Below are 20,765 nucleotides of genomic sequence, written 5' to 3' on the forward strand. Positions count from 1 at the left end.
GGGAATATATTGAGTTTAAATAGATGTGTGGGGGAACACCTTTAGACCCCATGGGAATGTTTTTGGGCCCCCTACTTCTGTCCTGAATCTCATAGTTACTCTGCCAAACAGAAAACATTATGAATGATCTGAAAGTGTTCCATAGCTCCTCTAAATTCACCTTTTGTAAGTAACAATTCTTTGAGTGATTGTTGTTTAACTCAAATGCTACCTGCTGGTGTCATGTAACATTCACCAGGTTCTGCAGTCATGTGGACCATGGGGCTCTTTCTGTCTTTGGTCTGACAAAATTTTGTGTGACTCCATGGCAATCCCATTGAAACAAATAGTGTTTGACTGATAAATAGCTGGATTAAATCAGACCGAGAACTGAAATACACTGAGACAGCTGCTGACAATATTCCCAGTACTGGTAATGCTTCCAAGGATGTACAAATATCCCTGCCAAGGGATGCCCTTGCTGCTGCTCTTCCCTTTATCTGACAAGAGTAGGGACCTTGGATCCTGCTGGCTCCATAAAACCTGTTATCTGAAATATGGGGGCAATGGTTTGTGTGGAGGTACTCATGCAAATACAGATTATTCCCACTTGAAATGTAGGGTGGACATGGTTAACAGTGACGTGGGAAGAGAACATCACTGGGTTTATTTCTTTTAAAGAGAGGAAATGTTATGTATGTTTTCATAAGACTGTCAGCTCTCTGCTTTTTTTTTTTTTTTTTTAAACATGGCTGCATAAGAGGTTTGGCATTGTTGAAAATTCCTTCTTTATGCCTTTTATGGTAATTTTTAGGGATTCTGTCTATTTTTTTTTTTCCGGAGTCATGGTCAGGACTAAATTTTAAATAATTTCAGATAGATATAGAACTGAATAAACCTAAAAGAATTTACATTTTTTGTTAAATGTGAATTGTAACTTCACTGCAATATTCCTTGTGTTTTGCAGCCAAATATGTAGCTCCTAGAGGCAGAGTTCATGGCAATGACAACACTGTAAAAATGATATTTTCAATGTGCAATGAGATATCCAAGGCTGTTTTATCTATGCCAGGCTGCTTTAGCAATAACACATACCTCTTCAGAAAACTGCTCCATGAAAGATCAACACAAATCTCTGACTTTAAACAGAAGAGAACAACTGAGAACTACTGTATTCAGAAGTAATATAGTAGTTTTTTCTGTATGACCTGTAAAGGTAGCTCCACACTCTGCACCCAAACACCAAATCAGGCACTTTTGAAAGTAACAACAGGACTGGAATGAAACTCTGTAGAAAGCAATCTCTGAAATGTGTACCATTAGCCTAGAAGTACTACCTTTTTCCCTCTCTTGTAAATCATGTTAATGATTTCCTGGATTAGCACACTGAACTCCCAGTGTGGTTAATTATGGTCTTAGATTTTTTATTTAATTTTATTTTCCATAATTAGAAAAGAATTTCCTAATCCTCAAGGCAATGTTTCCTTAAGTATAAATAAAGTGCACAAAATTTTCTTGCTTCCCATCTTAACCCTTACATGTGCCAAAGAAATCTGCATTGAGCAGGATACCCTGCATGGGTCTTGTAGCCACTTTGGAAGGTAAAGGGACCTTTATGGAAAATGAATTTTTGAATTGTTACTGCTATTAAGCTGCAAGAGAACCTCAGAATTAATATGATACCATTTGAACAAAACAGAAAGCATCCATGGGGCAGGATTCTCCATTAATAATAGGTTGGCTGCACAAACCAATTCCCCAAATACCAACATGTAGAAAAGCAAAGCACTAAACTGTACATGTTATAAAATACCACATCAAGCTGCATAATGAATGATATATCCCACAGTTTTTCATGTTTTGGGGGACCTAGCTCATTTATATCATGGTGGTCTCAGTCTGCATAAATGAGTGAGCTCTTGAATTCCTGTGGAGCTGGGAAACACTTTCTGATCCATTTCGGGAAATGGACGAGTGCAGTCTGTAGTCTCTGCCTGCTGTCTGCTTCCAGCACAGGCTCCTCCACTTTCTTTTCAGCTCCCCCTGCACCTGTGCTCAAAAGAAAATGCACAATATGAGCTGAAAATTTCCTTTTATGTGAGGAAGTTTTCCATGTCTGTTGGCTGTTACATGGGGATCTCTAGGAACAGAATCATAGAATGGTTTGGATTGGTACAAACTTTTAAAGATTCTGGAGTTCTACCCCTTTCCATGGGCAGGGACATCTTCCACCACACCAGGTTGCTCAGAGCACCATCCAGCCTGGCCTTGGGATGGGGCTACCACAGCTTCTCTGGGTAACCTGTTACAGGGTCTCCACCACCCTTACAGAAAAGATTTTTTCCTTCCTAAATCTACCAATATCAGTTTAAAAATGACAGGCCCTGCTAAGAAGTTTTTTGCCACCTTCCTGATAATCCCCCCTTTATGTACTCCAAGGTGCTACAAAGTGTCCCCAGATCCTTCTCCTTTCCAGGCTGAGCAATCCCTACTCCCTCAGCCTGTTTTCAGAGGAGGTGTTCCAGCCTTCTGATAATTTTTGTGGCCTCCTCTGGACCAGCTCTAACACATCCATGTCTTTCTTGTACTGATGACAATTCACCTCTCTTGACCTTTAATGCTGAACAGATGTGGCTTTTTGAGCTACAAGTGCGCATTGCCCGCTCATGGTCCATCCTTCACCCCAAAATCCATCATGTTGGATGGCTCTCAGCCCCTTCATCCCTCAGTCAGCCCTGCACAGACCCAGGTGCAGGACCTTGAACTTGGCCCTGCTGAACCTCTCAAGGTTCTTTCCCCCTCTCCACAAGCCTGTCATGGTCCCTCTGGATGGCATCCCTTCCCTCCAGAGTATCCTTTTACAAAGGTCACAAAACTGAGGCAAAGACTGCCTACGCTGTGTGTGAAGAGGTGCCCTAAGGTCACTTTCAAAAATCAATTTTGTATCGCTTGTGCTGCAACATTAGGTTTTGGAATCTAGCTATTTATCTCATATACTTGAGGCATAGAATCAAATGATTAGCCCAAAATCAGGCATCTCATGAATATCAAAGACCAGAACAGCACTCAGGAGAGCTAAATGTTAATTGTCTGTGCAGGTGTCTTCTTCAGACAGATTCCTTCTGTCAGACACTGCATAGGAGCTGAAATCAAAAGGAATTCTTTGCATCTTTCTCAGTTGAGACTATGAAAACCATGATGTGCTGAGCCCTTCTGAGAATCTGTGCTGTTCTGAGGTTTAGACACTGACAGAACATTACCCCTAAATATTTACTAAATGGTATTTCAAGTTCCAGATGAATTTTCAGACATGTTATACCTCACTTGCACATTGCTTCTAACAGAGCTACATCAGATCACATCAGGAGAAGACACTAACACCTCAGTTTGCAAGGAATTCAATTTTAAACAGCTCTTAAAGCTCTTCCCCCAGCTACACTCATTTTTCCTGTTGTATAAAAACGGTCACAAATATATTCCACTAATTGGAATGCAGACATCTTCTAAAACAGTTTTGTGTATCAGAGCAGAATTATGAGGGCACTCATACACTTACTAAAACCAATATTTAACATTCTCAGTAGGAAAGATGCGACTTACTTCACTGTTCAAAAAACAATACAGGACTGCAACAATCAACCCCTGGAAAGAGACAATAGTCCTTAGTTAGTAGGCAGCACTCACCCAGGTCAGTAGAACTTCTTTTGATTAAAAATCTTAAAATTTACCTGAAAAGATCCCAAACACAACTCAAAGATTATTTTATAATTGTTGGAACTGCGGTCAGGAAACAGAGCAAACACTGTGTAGTGAACTCCAAATAAAGGAATCAGCAGCAAGGTGGACTTTGCAAGTCTCCTGGGTAAAGGAAAGAGACAAAGCTGCAATTCAATGATGAGCTCTTGTTTTAGTGAGATGAATGTGTAACTGTAGGGTTAGTCTGTACATTGCACAGTATGCAAACAGCACCTAGGAAATGTCATCCAGAATCATCCCAACTAAGAGATTTTCATGAGCCTCAAATAATAAAACTTCATAGCTTTACTGATGGTATTAAACACACGACATTAAATAATTTTTCAATGTTGTCAATTACATAAAAGAATGTAGCAAATGACACTTCTTACTGAAATTAAGGAAACAGAACTTTAAATTACTAAGCAGAACTGCTCTGACAAACAGCTCATGAAACTACTGGAATGATACATTGCTAATTTTACCTTATCTGTCCTTTATTTCACTCTAAAAATACCAGTTTTATATATTATACAGGGCCAGTCATGGACAATTTTGGATGTCTGGCATCAGATAAAATCTGAGAAGTTATAATGCTGAGTTCCATAATTCAGCACTGTATTGAATATAACATGATTCAACAATGAAAGGATCCTGTTGTGAATTCACCTATTTTAACAGAAAAGTTAAGGTATTTCAAGTAGTTTAATTTTTTCTGTGTCAATCTTCATGGCCTTGCTTTGTTTATAGTGGCCAGGGGCTGCATCTATTTATGTGGAAATAATTTCTGACGGCAAAGTTTCTCAAAAATAGCAAACCTCTCACATCTAAAGATGATACCAGAAGCAGGAAAAATAGGGATTCCTTAGAAGAAATTCATTTACAACTGGAGGGGATGACACTGGCAGCAAATTTCCTGGTTTTCCAAAGGAAATGGAAAAATTATTTTATTTGGACTTAGCCTTGTCCACTGCAAGAGTAAAATAAACAACTAAAAGGGTGGAACCAGCTACAAGCAGGTTCAGAGGAAGAAATAAAAATGGTGACTTGCATGAGTACTATTAATTTTAGATTCATATTTCACTTTTACTCCATGCTTGGCTCAGTAATTTTTATTTAGTTGATGCTACTTCCTCTATACTGCACTTACATTTTAGTAAAAGAAAGGGACAAAAACTCCATCCTTATTCTTCTCTGCATTTTAAAAAATGCATTTGCAATTTTATAAATTAGCCTCCCAGATCTTTTAATTTGCTCTGCAGATGCAGCTTCTTGAGGAGATTAATCTACTTTCCCATGAGTATCAGCTAAAGACCAGAAATGCAAACTTAATCAGGCAATCAAATGCTAAAAGCAACGAATTTACAGGGCTGAATAATGAAGGACAAGGTTGCTAATAATGTGAATGTTTCATATTATAAAGTGCTACAGCAAACTGTGGAAAGTGGCAGGACTGAAAGTAAGGGAATGCCTAATTTTCAGAAATTAAATAAACACCACATGGAAGCAATGAAAACTTTATGTCACAAGAAGTAAACTGAGGGGATTTCCTGCCCCATTGGTTGTCCATTGTGCTACATCATACTGTGGCAGCTGCACAGTTCCATCTAGATTCAACAAGCTCTCCCACATGTTTAGATAATTGAATCAGCAAACACAAAACAAGACCCCTTTAGCTCTGCAAAACACACGTGCTTGTCGGTGCAGTTGTGTTGACTTTTCTGGGGCACATCAGAATTTTTCACTTTTTGCATCAAACATGTCACATTGTCTGCTAACACATAAGGTCCTGCTTCTCTTGGCTTTAAGGACATTCTTCATTTCTGCATAGCATGTTTTGTCAGCTATCAGAACAGGAATTCAGTATTTTTAAATGAAGGGAAGGTGTAATTCAGGAGCACAGTTTCAAAGGCTGCTCATATGGCTTTGGATTTTCAGCGTTCATGTGAGGTTTTGTCACTGAGGTATCATATTGGCACCCTGAACTGTCAGTCTGCGTCTGAGCTTTAAAATAAAACCTTCTACAACAGACTTGATTGCAGATGATTACTTATCCAGCAGCTCTTATAATAAACAACAATAACCACAGATATGGCAATAAATAACAAAACCAATTTTAGCAATGCATTTGTACTGTCCCCCAGTATCCCTTGATTTTAAAGCTGTGGAAACAAGAGATATTTTAGGATTTGATGTTCACACCAAAACACAAAAGAAGAAGGTCTGAACAGAAATCAAGTTGTTCTAAGCCAGAAACAACTGTTCTCCTCTAAAAAAAGTAAAGATGCTATTTTAAATCAGTATAAAATACTCTATTTAATTTTTACATTTTTGGTAAAAATAAAAATTTTTAAGGTTTTAAGGAGGTTGAAGGAAAATAATTTTAAAGGATTTTAAACATTTCTCATGTCAAAATTAAATGTTTATATGTTTATATGAAAATGTTTATATGAAAATGTTACTTTCCATATATTTTGTATCAGCATACTCATCATGGATTAAACTCAAATTCAAAATAACTTGTTGGTCTTTCTAAAATTAAGTATTTTATATTGAATTAAGCATTTGATAAAAAATATATTTATTTTCATTTCAGCATAATTGTATTTATTAAACAACATCTAAAAGTAGTTCTAAATTAAATATAATTATAGTAAGACAGCAGTTTTGATTTTCAGCAGATGAAAACTTAAAGAGATTATTTTGCTTCTGTCTGTAATATCTAAAAATATGACTCACTTGTACTGTGACTGGTCATTTCCTCCAACATCTGGAGATCTTAACTTCTGCAGTAAGATTCTTATAATGCTAATGAAAAGTATAAAATTCACCTGCAAAGAAAACAAATATAATGGTAATTTCTGAACCCTCCACTCAGTCTGCAGCAAAACCAAATTCTTATCAGGTCAGACAGGAGCCAAGTCAGTGTGGGAGCCGTGCACCTCCCTGCAGAGCCCCCCAGCCCTGCAGTGCCAAACCTCTCCAGTTCTGCAGCACCAATTTTTGCCATGTCCAGCAAACACTGCAAGCCCAGCACTGCTGCCCTGGCTGGAAAAGTCTTTGAAAGCCCCAATTGTCAGAAGTGTCCTCCTTCCACTACTTCAGCTGAGGACAGGTTTCCCAGCAGGATGGGACACTGGGTGTGGTTTTCTGCAATCAAGCACTGTCCTAAATTGTCACATTGCTAATTGTCCTAAATTGTCACATGGATTCACTACCAGAAGCCCAGAGGCAGTTTTGATCCTCCCTTGCTCCTCACCACAACTTTCAGTGTTTTCTGTCTGAATTAGGGTTAGACAAGATTGCTGCACAGCTGATCTGTCTACTCCAACCAAGCACAAAAAGGGCCTCTCACAAGTGTGATTGTTTTGGATATTGATGCTGACATTACAAATGAAGGAATCACAGAACAGCTGGGGTTGGAAGGCACCTCTGGAGATCATCCAGTCCATCTGAATCCCTGCAGCCTAATTCTCACGACAGGCCTCTAAGACAGAAGAGTAGCATTTCATTTTGTATTTTATTTCATATTTTATTTTTCAGAAAGGCACTAGCATAAAAAAATCATTATGATCAGAACCTAATCAGTCTAGGAAACTGAAGTATAAAACTCAGTATATCCTAAAGTCTCACTCCCATTATTTCTTCAGCCCTGACTTTCAGCTTCCTTTGGTCACCATCCCTTCTGGTGTTGAATTCTTGGTGTGGTCTAGAAAACTGCACATAAATACAGCATGTCCATGCTGAAGTAAGGGAACAGTTGGAATCCACACCTCCAGACTTACAATGTGTGCTAAAAACTGCAACTCCAGTTACATAAACAGCTCCATCAAATGCACACATCTTAGAATAAATTCATCTAGAGAAAAATTTATGTCACTGTGAAAATGAGAATTTTGTTGTTTTAAACTCCATCCAAAAGCACAAAATCAGGAGGTGGGGTACCTAACCAGACAGTGCCTCTCACTGCTATAAATCTCTGTCTTCATGTATTGGTGGAACCCTTCTTTCTCCTAAAAATTTGGCTCCAAGCTTTTAAAGTTAAATGAATTTCTGTGTCTTCTATAACACGGCCTATAGAATTTGGGATACTAATAAATAAAACACAGTCATGGCAACTGCATGCCCCTCTGTTTTTAACATTTTGTTTGAAATGACAGGTGAAGGGTAGTGAAAGGAACGGACAGGGATTAAATAAAATTTAGGAAAATTATATCTATTTTCTTTAAGAATAAAAAAAGTTAAAAAAATAGACTTTTGCTAAACTTAACCTACATTTTTTCAGGCAGATGACTACTTAGAGTCTTACCTATAAAGGTAACAGACAGAAATCTGTTATTGCAGATTTTGTCTGCAGACTTAATGCAGCTGAGTGCCCACAGCAGGGGATATTAACTTGCCATACACACTGGGGCCAGTGTTAGTGGAGAAAGAGAGAATAGGAGTAACAGCACATTCATTTGGAACAGCCACATCCAACTGAGTAACTCTGAAGTGTGTACAGCATGAAGTGTGAACCTCTGCCAAATGACTTCTCTCAAGCCAAATTCCCAGGAGGAAATGCCAGGGAGGGTTCTGACACACTGAATTAACTGAAGCCATTCCCACTGTGCAAGATGGTATCAGAACTTGCTCTCACAAAGCTGTTGGATAGATCAAACTTTGCTGCCTGACCAGCACTCCACTTGACTTCTCTTCACTAAGGTCCAGCTGCAGTTCATGTCTGCCAATGCGCTCTGGGATAACTTCCTGGACTTCCCAAACTTCCAGGTCCAGGACTGCTTTGGAGCAGCACTCCCTTCTGGCACATGAAGTCTCAGATAATTGTTCAAACTGAGCATCCAGAGAACAGGGTTTCCTGTAAACACCAGGTGGTTTGTTTTGCTTTTATCTTCCAAAACATATTTTCCTAACTCTGGATTGTTCCCCATTCTCCAGCTCCTTTGAGGTCCAAGTATTCCCTTCCTGCCATAGTTCTCTTTCATGCTCATTTCTTCATAACATAAAACATCTTTGAGGCCTTACTTTATTCATTTCACACATATGGCCTACTCTTCTTTCTCTTCAAACTGCAGAACTCACACTGATAGTGATGACAGGAATTTCTCCCAGAATGATTTTCAGCAGGCACAGATTGAAAGGCAAGCCCAAGCTTAATGCAAACTTCTGAAATCTTGTTTAATCTAATAATGCCCTAGATGTTCTGCATATAATTTAAAAAATGAATGAAGTATATCTAAAATACATTAATTTTGCTCTCTATTTTCAGAATTGGACATATAACCATAGTATATTATGCCCAAAGTTAATTACACAATCATTACAGTGAACAGGAATACTATTACACTAGTTCAGTAATTCTAATGAGTTCCAAACAAGAAAAGCTCTGGGAAACATTCTCAAATGGTATTATTTTGCAAATATTCATGTTCAATATATATTTTAGTAGGCTACCAATTAAAGAAAGATATACACAGCCATAATTTTTTGACTAATATCAGATTCTCAATTGCAAGACTATCTATTTACACACAAAATCAAATCTGCAATTCATTGAGAAGTATAATTAGATTTTTCCTTCCTCCAGGCTCATAAACAGGAGAGATGTTAAAGAAAGAACAACACACAAATAAAAGCAACTGCTAATTTAATAGGAGGCAGATAAATTTTGAAGGCAACAAATTTTAATGGCCTTGGCATCTGTTTAACATTTCTCCTGCAGCACAATTTCTTTTCATTAAAACAGAATTCTTGCCTATCTGTAACTAGCAGTAAAGAATAATGGCTACATGCACTGCACAATGCTGAACAGATCTATAATTCATGCTTCAAATTTTACTTACTATAATAGAAATTAAAATTGGTATTCGTATAACCCACCAGGGACCACCATGCTCATTTGTATCCCAGCAGCTATAAAAAAAAAAGAGGGAAAATCATGTTGACATTAATATCATCTGGCAAGCAAGACCTATGAGAAGTATTTCTTATAAACAAGTCAAAGCACACTAAAATATTGCCTGCTCTAGCCCAGAATCTGGCATTCAATCCTTTCCTGCTATTAATTTTATCTCCTTTGTTTTAATATGCACACTTGATTTCTCCAACAGGAGCACTGTGGCCAGGTGTGGATTTCTCAGCATAAGAAAGATGTGGCTCTGTTAGAGCAGGTCCAGAGGTGATCACCCAAAGGTGATCAGAGGGCTGAGGTACCTCTCCTGCAAAGAGAGGCTGAGAGTTGGGGTTTTTCAGCCTGGAGAATACAAGGTTCCATGGAGAAATCATTGTGACCTTTCAGCACTCAAAGGGGGCTTATAAAAAAAGAGAAAATTACATTTTGCCAGGGCAGGTAGTGATAGGACAAGGGAGAATGGTTTAAAAATGAAAGAGGAGAGATTTAGATGTCTGGAAGAAATTCTTTACTCAGAAAGTTGCAGAATCATTTTGGTTGGAAAAGACCTCTGAGATCATTGAGTCCAAACTTTGACCAAGCAGCACTGGACCATGGCATTGAGTGCCACATCCAGCTATTTCCTGAGCACCTCCAAGAAAGCTGACTCCACCACCTCTGTGGGCAGCCCATTCCAATGCTTCACAAGCCCTTCAGTGAAAAAATTCTTCCCAATGTCCAAACTGAACCTCTCATGGCACAGCTTGAGGCCGTTTCCTCTTGTCCTGTCACTGGTTGCCTGGGAGAAGAGACCAACCCCCACCTGGCTACAGCCTCTGTGCAGGCAGCTGTAGGGAGTGATAAGGTTTCCCCTGAGCTCCTTTCCTTCAGACTAAACACCCCCAGCTCCCTCAGCTGTTTCTCACCAGACTTGTGCTCCAGACCCCTCCCCAGCTCCGTTGCCCTTCTCTGGACACACCCCAGCACCTCAATGTCCTTCCTGCAGTGCGTGGCCCAGAACTGGACACAGGTCCCAGGGTGTGGCCTCAGAGAAGCTGTGGATGTGCCATCCCTGGGAGTGCTCAAGGCCAGGCCGGATGGGGCTCTGAGTAACCTGAGTGTGGCATCACTGCCCATGGCAGGGAGGGCTGGAACCAACTGGTCTTCAAGGTCCCTCCCAACCCAATCCATTCTATGGTTTTATGAAATCTGAAGCCAAAACATCAAGCACACTGGTCTGTACCACTAGACGTCATGGAGGGTATTGACCCTTGTGGGAACCAAGCTCAGTTTCACTTTGTGTAAGGACACTTCTCCAGTGTGCACTTAATGCTGACCTCTGGGTAGCAGGAAGATCTAAAGCAACTGACAGGTGTAACTGGAATTACATAATTTCTTGTGTGTAGGTTATAGATGCCTGGAACTTATTTGTGGAAATGTGAGACTGAACCTGAAGTTCTGTCTGAAAAACTGAATATTTAATTTTCACCCTGGGCTCAGTAATTTTGGTCCAAATACTCTTAAGTGCTCTGAAAAGTTAGTCAGATTAGAGATTAATTACCCTTTGGACTTCCTCTGTAATCATAATGACAAAGGAAAAAGGAGTTTGCCTTTGGTTTACATGTTAGACATCTTGCAAAGAAAGCCTTGAAATTATGTAGGATATGATTTTTAAGTCTAATTGAAGAAAAAATTGAAAATAATAGTTGGACAAAACAGGACTCTGCAAACTGTTTTTACACTAGTTAGGAATGTTCTCCCATTCGTTGGGAGCAGCAGGATCAAGTCTGATTTTCCTACAAAATTCTTGTCTCAGTTCCCCTTCACATACCAGGAAGCTCTAATTAGCTTTAGCTTTACCTGGCTATGTGCATCTGACACATCCTTATATCACTTCCCTTTTGGAAATGTAATTTATCTGTACCCAAAGTTATCTACACTTCAATCTCCTGAGTTCCCAGTTAGCAAATGAGCACGGCCAGTGCCTTCCTGCACACATTACAGCACTGAGCCCAAGGACCCTGCTGCTGTTTCAAACATTATTTTGTCTTCCCAAGCAGATAGCTCCAGATGTGGGTGTGCCAAGGAGTAACAGTGGTCATAACTTATCTCTTCTCACTCCTGCTCTCTGAGTTCTTCAAATAAACATCAAGCATAAAGCACTGCTGAAGAGCTCCCAAACATTTGCCCTTTTATTGCTATCTCTGGAATTTCAGTTCTGTGCTCATCCCCTCCAGAGCAGCAAACCACCTTTGTGTGAGCAGCACCACACCCTGGCAAGGCAAGGGTTGCACAGGCATGGGGGGATTTAAACTTTCTTTCCCACACACACTCACCCAGTGTCCTCCAGAATAATCCGTGTCACTGTCCATGTAATAATGAATATCGTAGGAATTCCTGAAAAATGCCAAAGATGTTTAGAGAATGATCACAAAAAAGCAAGTCCACCGGGGAAAAAAAAGTTCAGCCTGCTAGTAAGCAGTTATTCCCCAAATACACAGCATATAGTAAAGAGTTCAGTGAATGGAAGGAGAGGTCCATCTGATGAGCTACATGATTACATATATACATCAGTAATGTATTACAAACAAAGACTGCAGAGAAGTGAGTTTATTTCTCATAGAAATGCAGCCATAGTTACTAATACACACAAAAAAAGCCTTTCTCAGGTTTCTTGCAAGGTGTCAGAGTGACTTACAGGGAAATAGATACAAGTTATGCATTCCCAATGCACCTCCAAGGACTGCAATATAAAATAAAAGTATAAATCATTTCATAAGGAACCTTGTCCACACACTGGTTTATTCCCATTTCCCAGCAACACCCAAATGTTTTATGACCACCTATTACTGGAAGTATTAAAGTGTTCCTTGTAAATATCATGGCACTTTCTGTAAATGAAAGGAATATATATATATATTTAAAATCAGATGGACAGTATTATTGGGCTTTTCAAAAAGGAAAATGGCATAGTATAGCTCATGGCTGTGCAGCTAAGCTTTAATTTTCCTCACAAATCAGGACACCTGAATTATATGTTTTGCAGTGGCAGCCCTTGCACCGGAGCAACCCCTGGGTGTGGTGCAGATAGCACAGGTGAAAGCTGACCAACACACACACACAGAGAAAAAAGAACATTACTGGGAGATGGGCAAGTTCTTACCCCATCCTATCAGCAGGTAGATGGTGAAGTGTCTGTTAGGGGAGAATATTAGCACAAGGAGGATGTGGAGGTAAAGTCCTTCTACCAAGAGCCAGTAAAAGTTTGCCATAACACCATACTGAAAAAACACCAGGATTGCCTTGCAACCCACCTGAAATATGAGAAGAAGGATCAAATTTGTCACAGGAAAGATATATTATACTATTATATATATATATACATATAATTATTTTTATTACTACAGCCAAAAATCTTAGCTGTCTTTGTAGTATCAATAAACCAGGTCCAGTATAAATTTTTATCTTCAGTCAAGCAAATTGCAACATTGTAAATGTTACTGCATATATTAAAAGAAAGTGAATTATTACAAATTATTTAGGTGGCTCTCATTGCTAATTCACTCAGGAAGCTTGAAAATTTCATAGGATAAATATAGAAAAATATGGTAGTTATCAACAAATGCACACTTTTGCAATAGTTTGTTAATGAATAGCTATAAAATTAAATTATCATCTACTAGGAGTCTAATAAATGTATCAAAACCTCACATGGCATCCTAACACAGTAAAAATTAACAAAGAAACTACTTCATGACTTTTTTCAAGGCTAAATGTGGAAAATGTAACTTTATTTTTTTAAGTCAGTAGATTTAGAACAAAAAGTTGGCCGGACTTTTAAAAATAATGTTTTCCCTTTAGAAAATGTTTTAGAATTTCTTAGTTAACAAAACACACAGACATATATCAAAAATTGTTGCTTATAGTCTGTGTGCTGCTCTTCAGAATTAATTTTCAGATATCTGTGCTGCTGATGTTCCACAGTGCTGGCTGCTGCTGCTTTGATACTTCCCAATGAGAATCTGGGATGTGAGAATTGAATATGAAAATGTTCATATGGACTGAGAATGTGCCAAGAAATGTGATGATATGGTGAATGTAACAGACTACACAAACTGGACCAAATAAAATCTCTAGTTTCTACCAGGTTTACTCACTTCTCCATTTTAAATACCCTTCATACCTGCATTTTTCTGTTAAAATTCCAAGTGCACCAGATACCTAAGCAGGTAAGTTACTCATTTTCAATGATTAATTCCTCTCTCTAAGCATAGATGTTTATTAAGAAGTGAGATGCAGTCACCAGCTGCTAAGCCAGAAGGGCACAGACCTCCTCAGGGAGATTTCCTTGCATGCATCAGCCCCCCAGGATGTCTCAGATACCTCAGGACATCCCAAGTAACATCCATGCCTGTGTACTTGCATATACAGAAAACTAAGGAAGAGTCCAAAGGCTTGAATTCATTTAATCTGATTTTATCTGCCTACAACAAAAGTTTGAAAGCAAGCTAACTTTGGTAAGACTGATTTTACCTCTGGAGTTTGGGATATCCACTGCAGTTCAGCAATGGGCGAGAAAATGTAATATGGATAAAATTAAGCATTTCAAAACGTGTGAAAAGTTGAAATTTTCATGCAAGTTAAAATTTGCTTTTATGCTTAGGACTCCTTAAAATCAGATCAACAGTGAAAATTTTGTAATCCTTTATAAATCCAATATTCCCTTGTATTACATTCTTAATTTACATACCAGAACCCTGCATTACCTTCCTCCTGCAGGTAATCCTGTATCAGCTGTAGTTCCCCATGCTGAACAGTGAAGGTATCTATCAGTAAAGTTAGCCAAAATTAATTCTCCATGTAATTCAGAGCCAGGACCTACTTACAGAGCTTATGGACTGTGTGTTTTATATCTCTGTGAGTGCAGCAGAACTGTGGAACATCACACACACATGGCAGAAGGGGCAAACTCCACATGCTGTTAAGTGTGAGAGGCAGCACCAAGCCAGTGCTTGATAGACAGACCAGCCTTGTCAGGCTGGTGCCAGATTATCCCACATACAATGCAACAGGAATTAGCCAGCAGCCCTCAAAATCTGACACATTTAAATAGGAATCTGACTTATTTCAATAGGAAAGTATAAGGCTTTGTAGCCAAGAATAACTGGAGAATAAATTAAATTGCTGAAACCAAGTAGTACTTTGAGTCCACTGAACAGTCTTTCAAGGACCTAAGAACTTTTGACTACCCCTGTCTGCTATCTAATTTGCCTAATTGGGGTCTACTAACTCAGTTCCTGTTTTTCTCCATTAGAAATACTCTAGATTATGAATTCCTATATACAGCTTGGTATTCACTGCTAAGAACTTCATGTTTTGGGACAACATGGCTTCATCAAGGCAAAAATATCTTATTCCATTTTTTTTCTCACAAGCTTAAACTGTAGTTTATTAAAATTAGAAGGCATTTTTGACTGAAACAACAAAGCAGCAAGTGGGGCATACCATATAGAGGTCAGTTTTTTAACAGCAAGACTTGAAATTTTTTTAAGCCCTGTACATGAAAATGCAGTAAACATATTAGCTTGCCAAGAATGCAGATGATAACACTTCTGTCATAGCCCAGAAGTACCGAGGAGTTAATGAAGACAGCTCCTGCAAATATTTAATTTCCTGAGTTACTCCCTCCCTCCACTGATACCTGTCCAATTCCTGGACCCCTGACAAAGCTGCTGGAACACTTCCAGAGCATCTGCCTTTAATCACTCCCAGCTGATGGCACTCCTGTTTGTCTTCAGCCCTCCCAGCTGATTAATGCAGTGGCCATGTTTATTCTGAGCTGTATCTGGTTAAAAATTGTCTTGGCTGATGACAAGTTGTCCTTCATGGACACACAAACAATGTTAAGGTCTCCTACTTGTGCTACAACCTTCTTACACCCCATTTGCCTAGTCATTATATTCTCTTCAGAATTGTCTGCACTGGTCCTCCTAAATATTTAAAAGGATCAGGGAGGAAAATTCAGTGACAAAAGAGTGTTGTTACACCAGGGAGCAAATGAGGTTTATTACCCATGAGGTTTGATCCTCTGGACAGTGAGCTGTGTTGGAGCTGGAATAGAGAATATCATCCTTGACTAAAACAGAGATTGCTCTTAGAATGAAAGAGAGGAACAGGTTCAGATGGATGTAGTTCCGAGTACAATGAAGTTTTCTAAAAAAGAGATTTAAGAAGAAGCATTTTAGTTTATGAAGCAGAAACTGTTGAACAGACTTCTATTACTCTGTGGACATTTCTTGGCAATATGAACCTTGAGTAAGAGCATACCCTTTCCTTTTCTGTCATTTTGTCAGTGCTGCTTGCTGTTTTCTTTCATCTCTTGCTTCTGTTCAGTATCACAGATTAAAAGATCCCAGTGGTATTTCTCTCACATTTTAACATAACTTAATAAACAGACATAATAAGCTGACAATAAACACATTGTTTCCTTCTGTGTGTGCATTCATTCCAGTGTTTTTCTTGGAAATACAACTTTGATTATCCTGGATATATTTCAGATGTGCTCTCACCTATTTTTTTCTGGTTTCATTCTTTTATTTAACTCCTTTATTTTGCTATATAGTGACTTTTGATCTTATGATGATGGTGTTTGCAGGAGCAATTAAAAATGCATTCAGAACATTTGATCACCCATCCTTTCTATCCAATGAATTTAAAACTCCTTTAGTCTGGAAGCCATGTGAAAGCCTTACAAACAAATGACAGATAAAAGATTCCATGTAAGTGAATGAGTACTCAGGGGAAGCAAGCTATAAATTGGAGCTTTTCCCTTAAAATACAGTCCCTTCAAGATTTTCCTGTTTAAAATATTCTTTTTATAGAAAACCTCTAGAAACCAAACTGCTAAGAGGTATTTGTGGTCACAACCAGCACCTTGAGCTGCGCCAGGAAATAGACCAAAAGCCAAGGCATTTCAGCAAGTATGAGCAGTGAAAACATGAAAATGCAACAGGTGTAATGGCAGTGTGCAGTGGCAACTTACAAGTATTCTTCCAGTTCTGATTTTTATCAAATATAATAATAATCCACTCTGAAACTACTGAAGCAAGGATAATTAGAATGAGTGTAAGGAAATAAAGAACAGATCTGCCATGCTAGCCCTGAATTTAGCAAAGGACATAATACCAGGCTGAATTTTGAAGAGTTGTCAAAAAATGCAGAGATTGCTGAGGCCATGCACATCCTTTGCTGAAATACCACTATTATGTTGGATTGCATCATGTGTTCCTGTGGAATTCAGAGATACATGCAAGCTGCAAATAGGAGGAAACTATTTTTCTTGAATAACTCATGTAGATGATTAGTTATTCATCCTATTCACTAGCTCAGATAATAAATGTTGGATATATACAAGGCTGTGAAACCAGAAATTAATTCTTAATTCAACTCTCTGTGTTGGGAGGCCCCAATACTCCCTGCAAATAACAGAGAAATATTCTTCTTAAAGGGGGTTTAGAAGAACATATGTTGCCTCATGAAAAAAGTCTGGTTTTCCCTGACTCAACTGGAAGACTGGGAAAAAATAACTCTAGTTGGATATCTAAATAGAAGTTGATGGTTTTGAGTACACCTCTTAAATGCTTGATTTGTTACACCTGACTTCTGGTGATGGGTGACATTCAGATGTCTCTAATTCTCTGTATTAAATGTGGTTTTAGCTTTTAACAGTTTTGAAACTGCAGTTATCTGCATTGGGATCTGCCTGGATAACCATGACTGGCTCAATTATTTTTTAAAAGGTATTCCAAACATAATTATGGGTTATGTATCTGCTCTGATTGGACTCTGAAGATTTAGATTTTCAGAAAATTTGATGGCAGACTGAAAGGCTTACAGAACTCATCACAGGAATATTTCATGAGAGGAATGAGGCTCTAAAAACAACATGCTGTTATTATGTATTATTTGTACTTCCTTTCTACCAAAACTGTGAGATGCACTTTCTTGTCTTTCTTGGTCCTAAGTGGAGCAGCAAAGCTGTGTGAAATTCATAATGGAGAATATGAAGGCTATTCTGTTAGGCAGGGTGGAAGTGATACATAAAGGCATGAAGGTGGAGGGACTGAGAAAAACTGCAATACTGATAAGACCAGTAAAAAGTTATTTTACTAGCTGAAGATTTTAAAGTTATTTTACTAGTTGAAGATTGGCTTCAGTCTGAGAAAAGTCACAGAAATCAGGCAAAATCAGCAGGCAGTTGATTTTCCTAACACTGCCTAACAAAAACATTAGAGACTCAGCACAACTATCCACACCTTTACTACTGTGCTTGGAACTGCTGAGATTTGTACCTCGAGCACCATGTTCAGTTCTGGGCCCCTCATTTCAAAAAAGGACATTTTTGTGGTGCTGGAAGGTGTCCAGACAAGGACAATGAGGCTGATGGCAGGTCTAGCAAACATGTTCTGTGCAGAGCAGGTGAGGGAAGTGGCGTTGTTTTGTCTGGAGAAGAGGAGGCTCAGGGGAGCTCTCATCACTCCCTACAACCGCCTGAAAGGAAGATGCAGCCAGGTGGGGGCTGGTGCCTTCTGCCATGATTCATGTGAAAAGATGAGAGGAAATGGCCTTTAGTTGCTCAGGGAGATTCAGATTAGGTATTAGGCAAAAAAATTCAACTGAAAGACTGTTCAAACATTGGAATGAGCTGCCCAGGGAGGTAGTGAAGTGAACTGTTTTTGGAATTGTTCAAAAGGTGTTCGGATGCAGCACTTGGGAACATGGTTTAGGGGTGATTATGGCAGTGCTGGATTGAAGGCAGGAGCACATGATCTTGAAGGTCTCTTTCAACCTTGGTGATTTGGTGATTCTGTGATTTACAGTTGGACAAATTACTGATTGCCTTTGATTACAGTACCCCTGGAAACTACTCAGAATCTTCTGCAAAATGTGGCTGTACTCCTGTATTGTATATGCTGGGAAATGGCCCGACAAAGGCAGGAATGATGAATCTGACTCCATGTTCTCAGAGGGCTAATTTATTACTTTATAATACTATATTAGATTAAAAATACTATACTATACTAAAGAATACAGAAAGAATACTTACTAAATGCTAAAAAGATAATAATGAAAACTTGTGACTCTTTCCAGAGTCTCGACACATCTTGGCCCCAACTGGCCAGAGAGTAAAAATAACTCACACCAGAATCCAATGAAACAGTCACCTGTGAGTAAAAAATCTCCAAACACATTCCACAAGAGCAAAACAGAGGAGAAGCAAATGAGATAAGAATTTTTTTCCTTTTCTCTGAGGTTTCTTAGCTTCCCAGGAGAAAAATCCTGGGCAAAGGGATTGTGTTAGAGAATGTGAATGCCACCCTCCTGTCCAGTGGTGAGATCAGTATACAACCAATTCTCAAGAGCAATTCAAGGTGTTGATTTTGATAACCAAATAGAACAATAATTTAGGAGTGATTACATAAAGCATTTTCTTTCTTATGTGGGTTGTAATGCCTGTAAATTTGCAAAATGCTTTGAAAATTGTTAATATGATCATTGCTAGTAAAAATCTGGTCAGCATTACATTACTGTCAGGTGTTTAACTGCAAAAAGTGTAAACTCAATGCATTTTCTAAATAATTGAGCAATCAGACAACAGTTAAAGATGTCTTATCATTGTTAATATTTACTCATGAAAAACACATACCTGAAAAGACAAAGAATTATACTTCCCGTTGTAAGAGCAATCAGAGATACGCTGTGTCCAAGGGTATAAATTGCTTTCACCCTCACATAGAAGTTGACCTGTACAGAAAAATATATATGCAGAAACTACTTACTGATACATCAAATTGTCTGTGAAATTATGTAATTGTCCATTAAATAACTCTGAAAGCTATAGCATGATTTTAATTCTTCACTCTACAGTACATGATGTTATATCTCTACTCCAACACATTTTGCAAGGCAATATCTCAAGACAATCGACTTCAGCAGAAAATTCAGCCTCAGAAACTGAGAACATAGACACACAGTCTGGTACCATTCCAGTTGATTATACCATGTCAATGAGGTCAAATAAAGTATCAGATTCATCAATTTCCATGAACACAATCAAACTGGTAAGAGCAAGTCAGTTTGAAAGAGTGGATTATCTCTAAAAGAGAAAATTTCCCTCATTCCTTCTGCTCTAGAGTACTTTGTAATGCAGTTATACATGAATTTAATTTTAAAGACATGTTAAAGTCTCATTAATTTCTCATTCTAATTTTTCAAATACTTTATTAAATGGCGACACAAACCCTTTCTTTAGTAAAGTTACTTGCTAAAACTTGGAAAGGAAGTTTTTCAACAGAGGAAAAACAGGCTGAAATGTACAATCTGCTGATTAACTGCATACATCTGTAAACTCACCAGCTACACTCTACAGGAAGTCCTATTCTGAATAACAGCATCAAAAAAAATAGGGCTAAATATTTTCAGAATTAAACTCCTTCTCCATTTATGCCTACAGCAAAGTCATTAGACTGACATTAGTTTCCACTCAAGTGAAATAAAATATTAAAACAGTGAAGTTTTTAAAATTACATTATGAAATTAAAGATTTTAAATGCAATATAGAACATGCTACATATAAGAGACAGAAATTCAATATTTAGTGGACATGGCCACCATTTGCCTTCCCCAATGAGGCTGGTAAAAAGTAGCAAGGAAGCAACACTTGTAAGTAAATTAACATAGTCAAAGGAATCTCAAATTACTTTAGTGTATTTATTTTTATAGCACTCAAAAGGACAAGTAAGGAGGTTATTTTAGTAATCCCGATTAATGATGAAATTATCTGAACAATTTCTTTGTAAATGTTATACAGATATAGAAAAGGCAAAATGAAATGTGAAATGAATGAAGACTCTTGCAACTTCTCCGTTGTAGATATGGTGAAAGTGGAAAACTATGGGAAGCAACTGCCATGGATCCTAAGTGCATTCATAACAACTGTTACGCTGTTGTATATTTCAACCATTAGATTTTAGAAATTGTCTTTTGTACTTTGATATAAAGAAAGTAGCTGTTCAAACTGCATTGGGGTGACTGAGACATGCTAAACAAGAAAGATGGACTGGTTTAATTTTTCATCATTTCACACCATAAAATTCTGTCC

General features: G+C 38.3%; 1 protein-coding gene across 1 annotated transcript in view; it reads right to left on the minus strand.

Annotated features, from left to right (window-relative positions):
- Positions 1-698: 698 nt before the first annotated feature.
- Positions 699-20,765, minus strand: part of VIPR2 (vasoactive intestinal peptide receptor 2) — a 47,141-nt gene continuing 27,074 nt past the window's right edge. Inside the window, exons 5-13 of the mRNA XM_074553587.1 lie at positions 19,311-19,408; positions 15,676-15,817; positions 12,768-12,918; positions 11,941-12,001; positions 9,558-9,627; positions 6,454-6,545; positions 3,708-3,837; positions 3,580-3,621; positions 699-2,028 (exon numbers count right to left, since the gene is read on the minus strand). Of these exons, the coding sequence (XP_074409688.1) occupies positions 1,858-2,028; positions 3,580-3,621; positions 3,708-3,837; positions 6,454-6,545; positions 9,558-9,627; positions 11,941-12,001; positions 12,768-12,918; positions 15,676-15,817; positions 19,311-19,408 (957 nt within the window). The 3' untranslated portion in view covers positions 699-1,857. The remainder of the gene's footprint in view (positions 2,029-3,579; positions 3,622-3,707; positions 3,838-6,453; positions 6,546-9,557; positions 9,628-11,940; positions 12,002-12,767; positions 12,919-15,675; positions 15,818-19,310; positions 19,409-20,765) is intronic.

Source organism: Zonotrichia albicollis, chromosome 1 (assembly GCF_047830755.1).
Source record: "Zonotrichia albicollis isolate bZonAlb1 chromosome 1, bZonAlb1.hap1, whole genome shotgun sequence".
Taxonomy (NCBI): domain Eukaryota; kingdom Metazoa; phylum Chordata; class Aves; order Passeriformes; family Passerellidae; genus Zonotrichia; species Zonotrichia albicollis.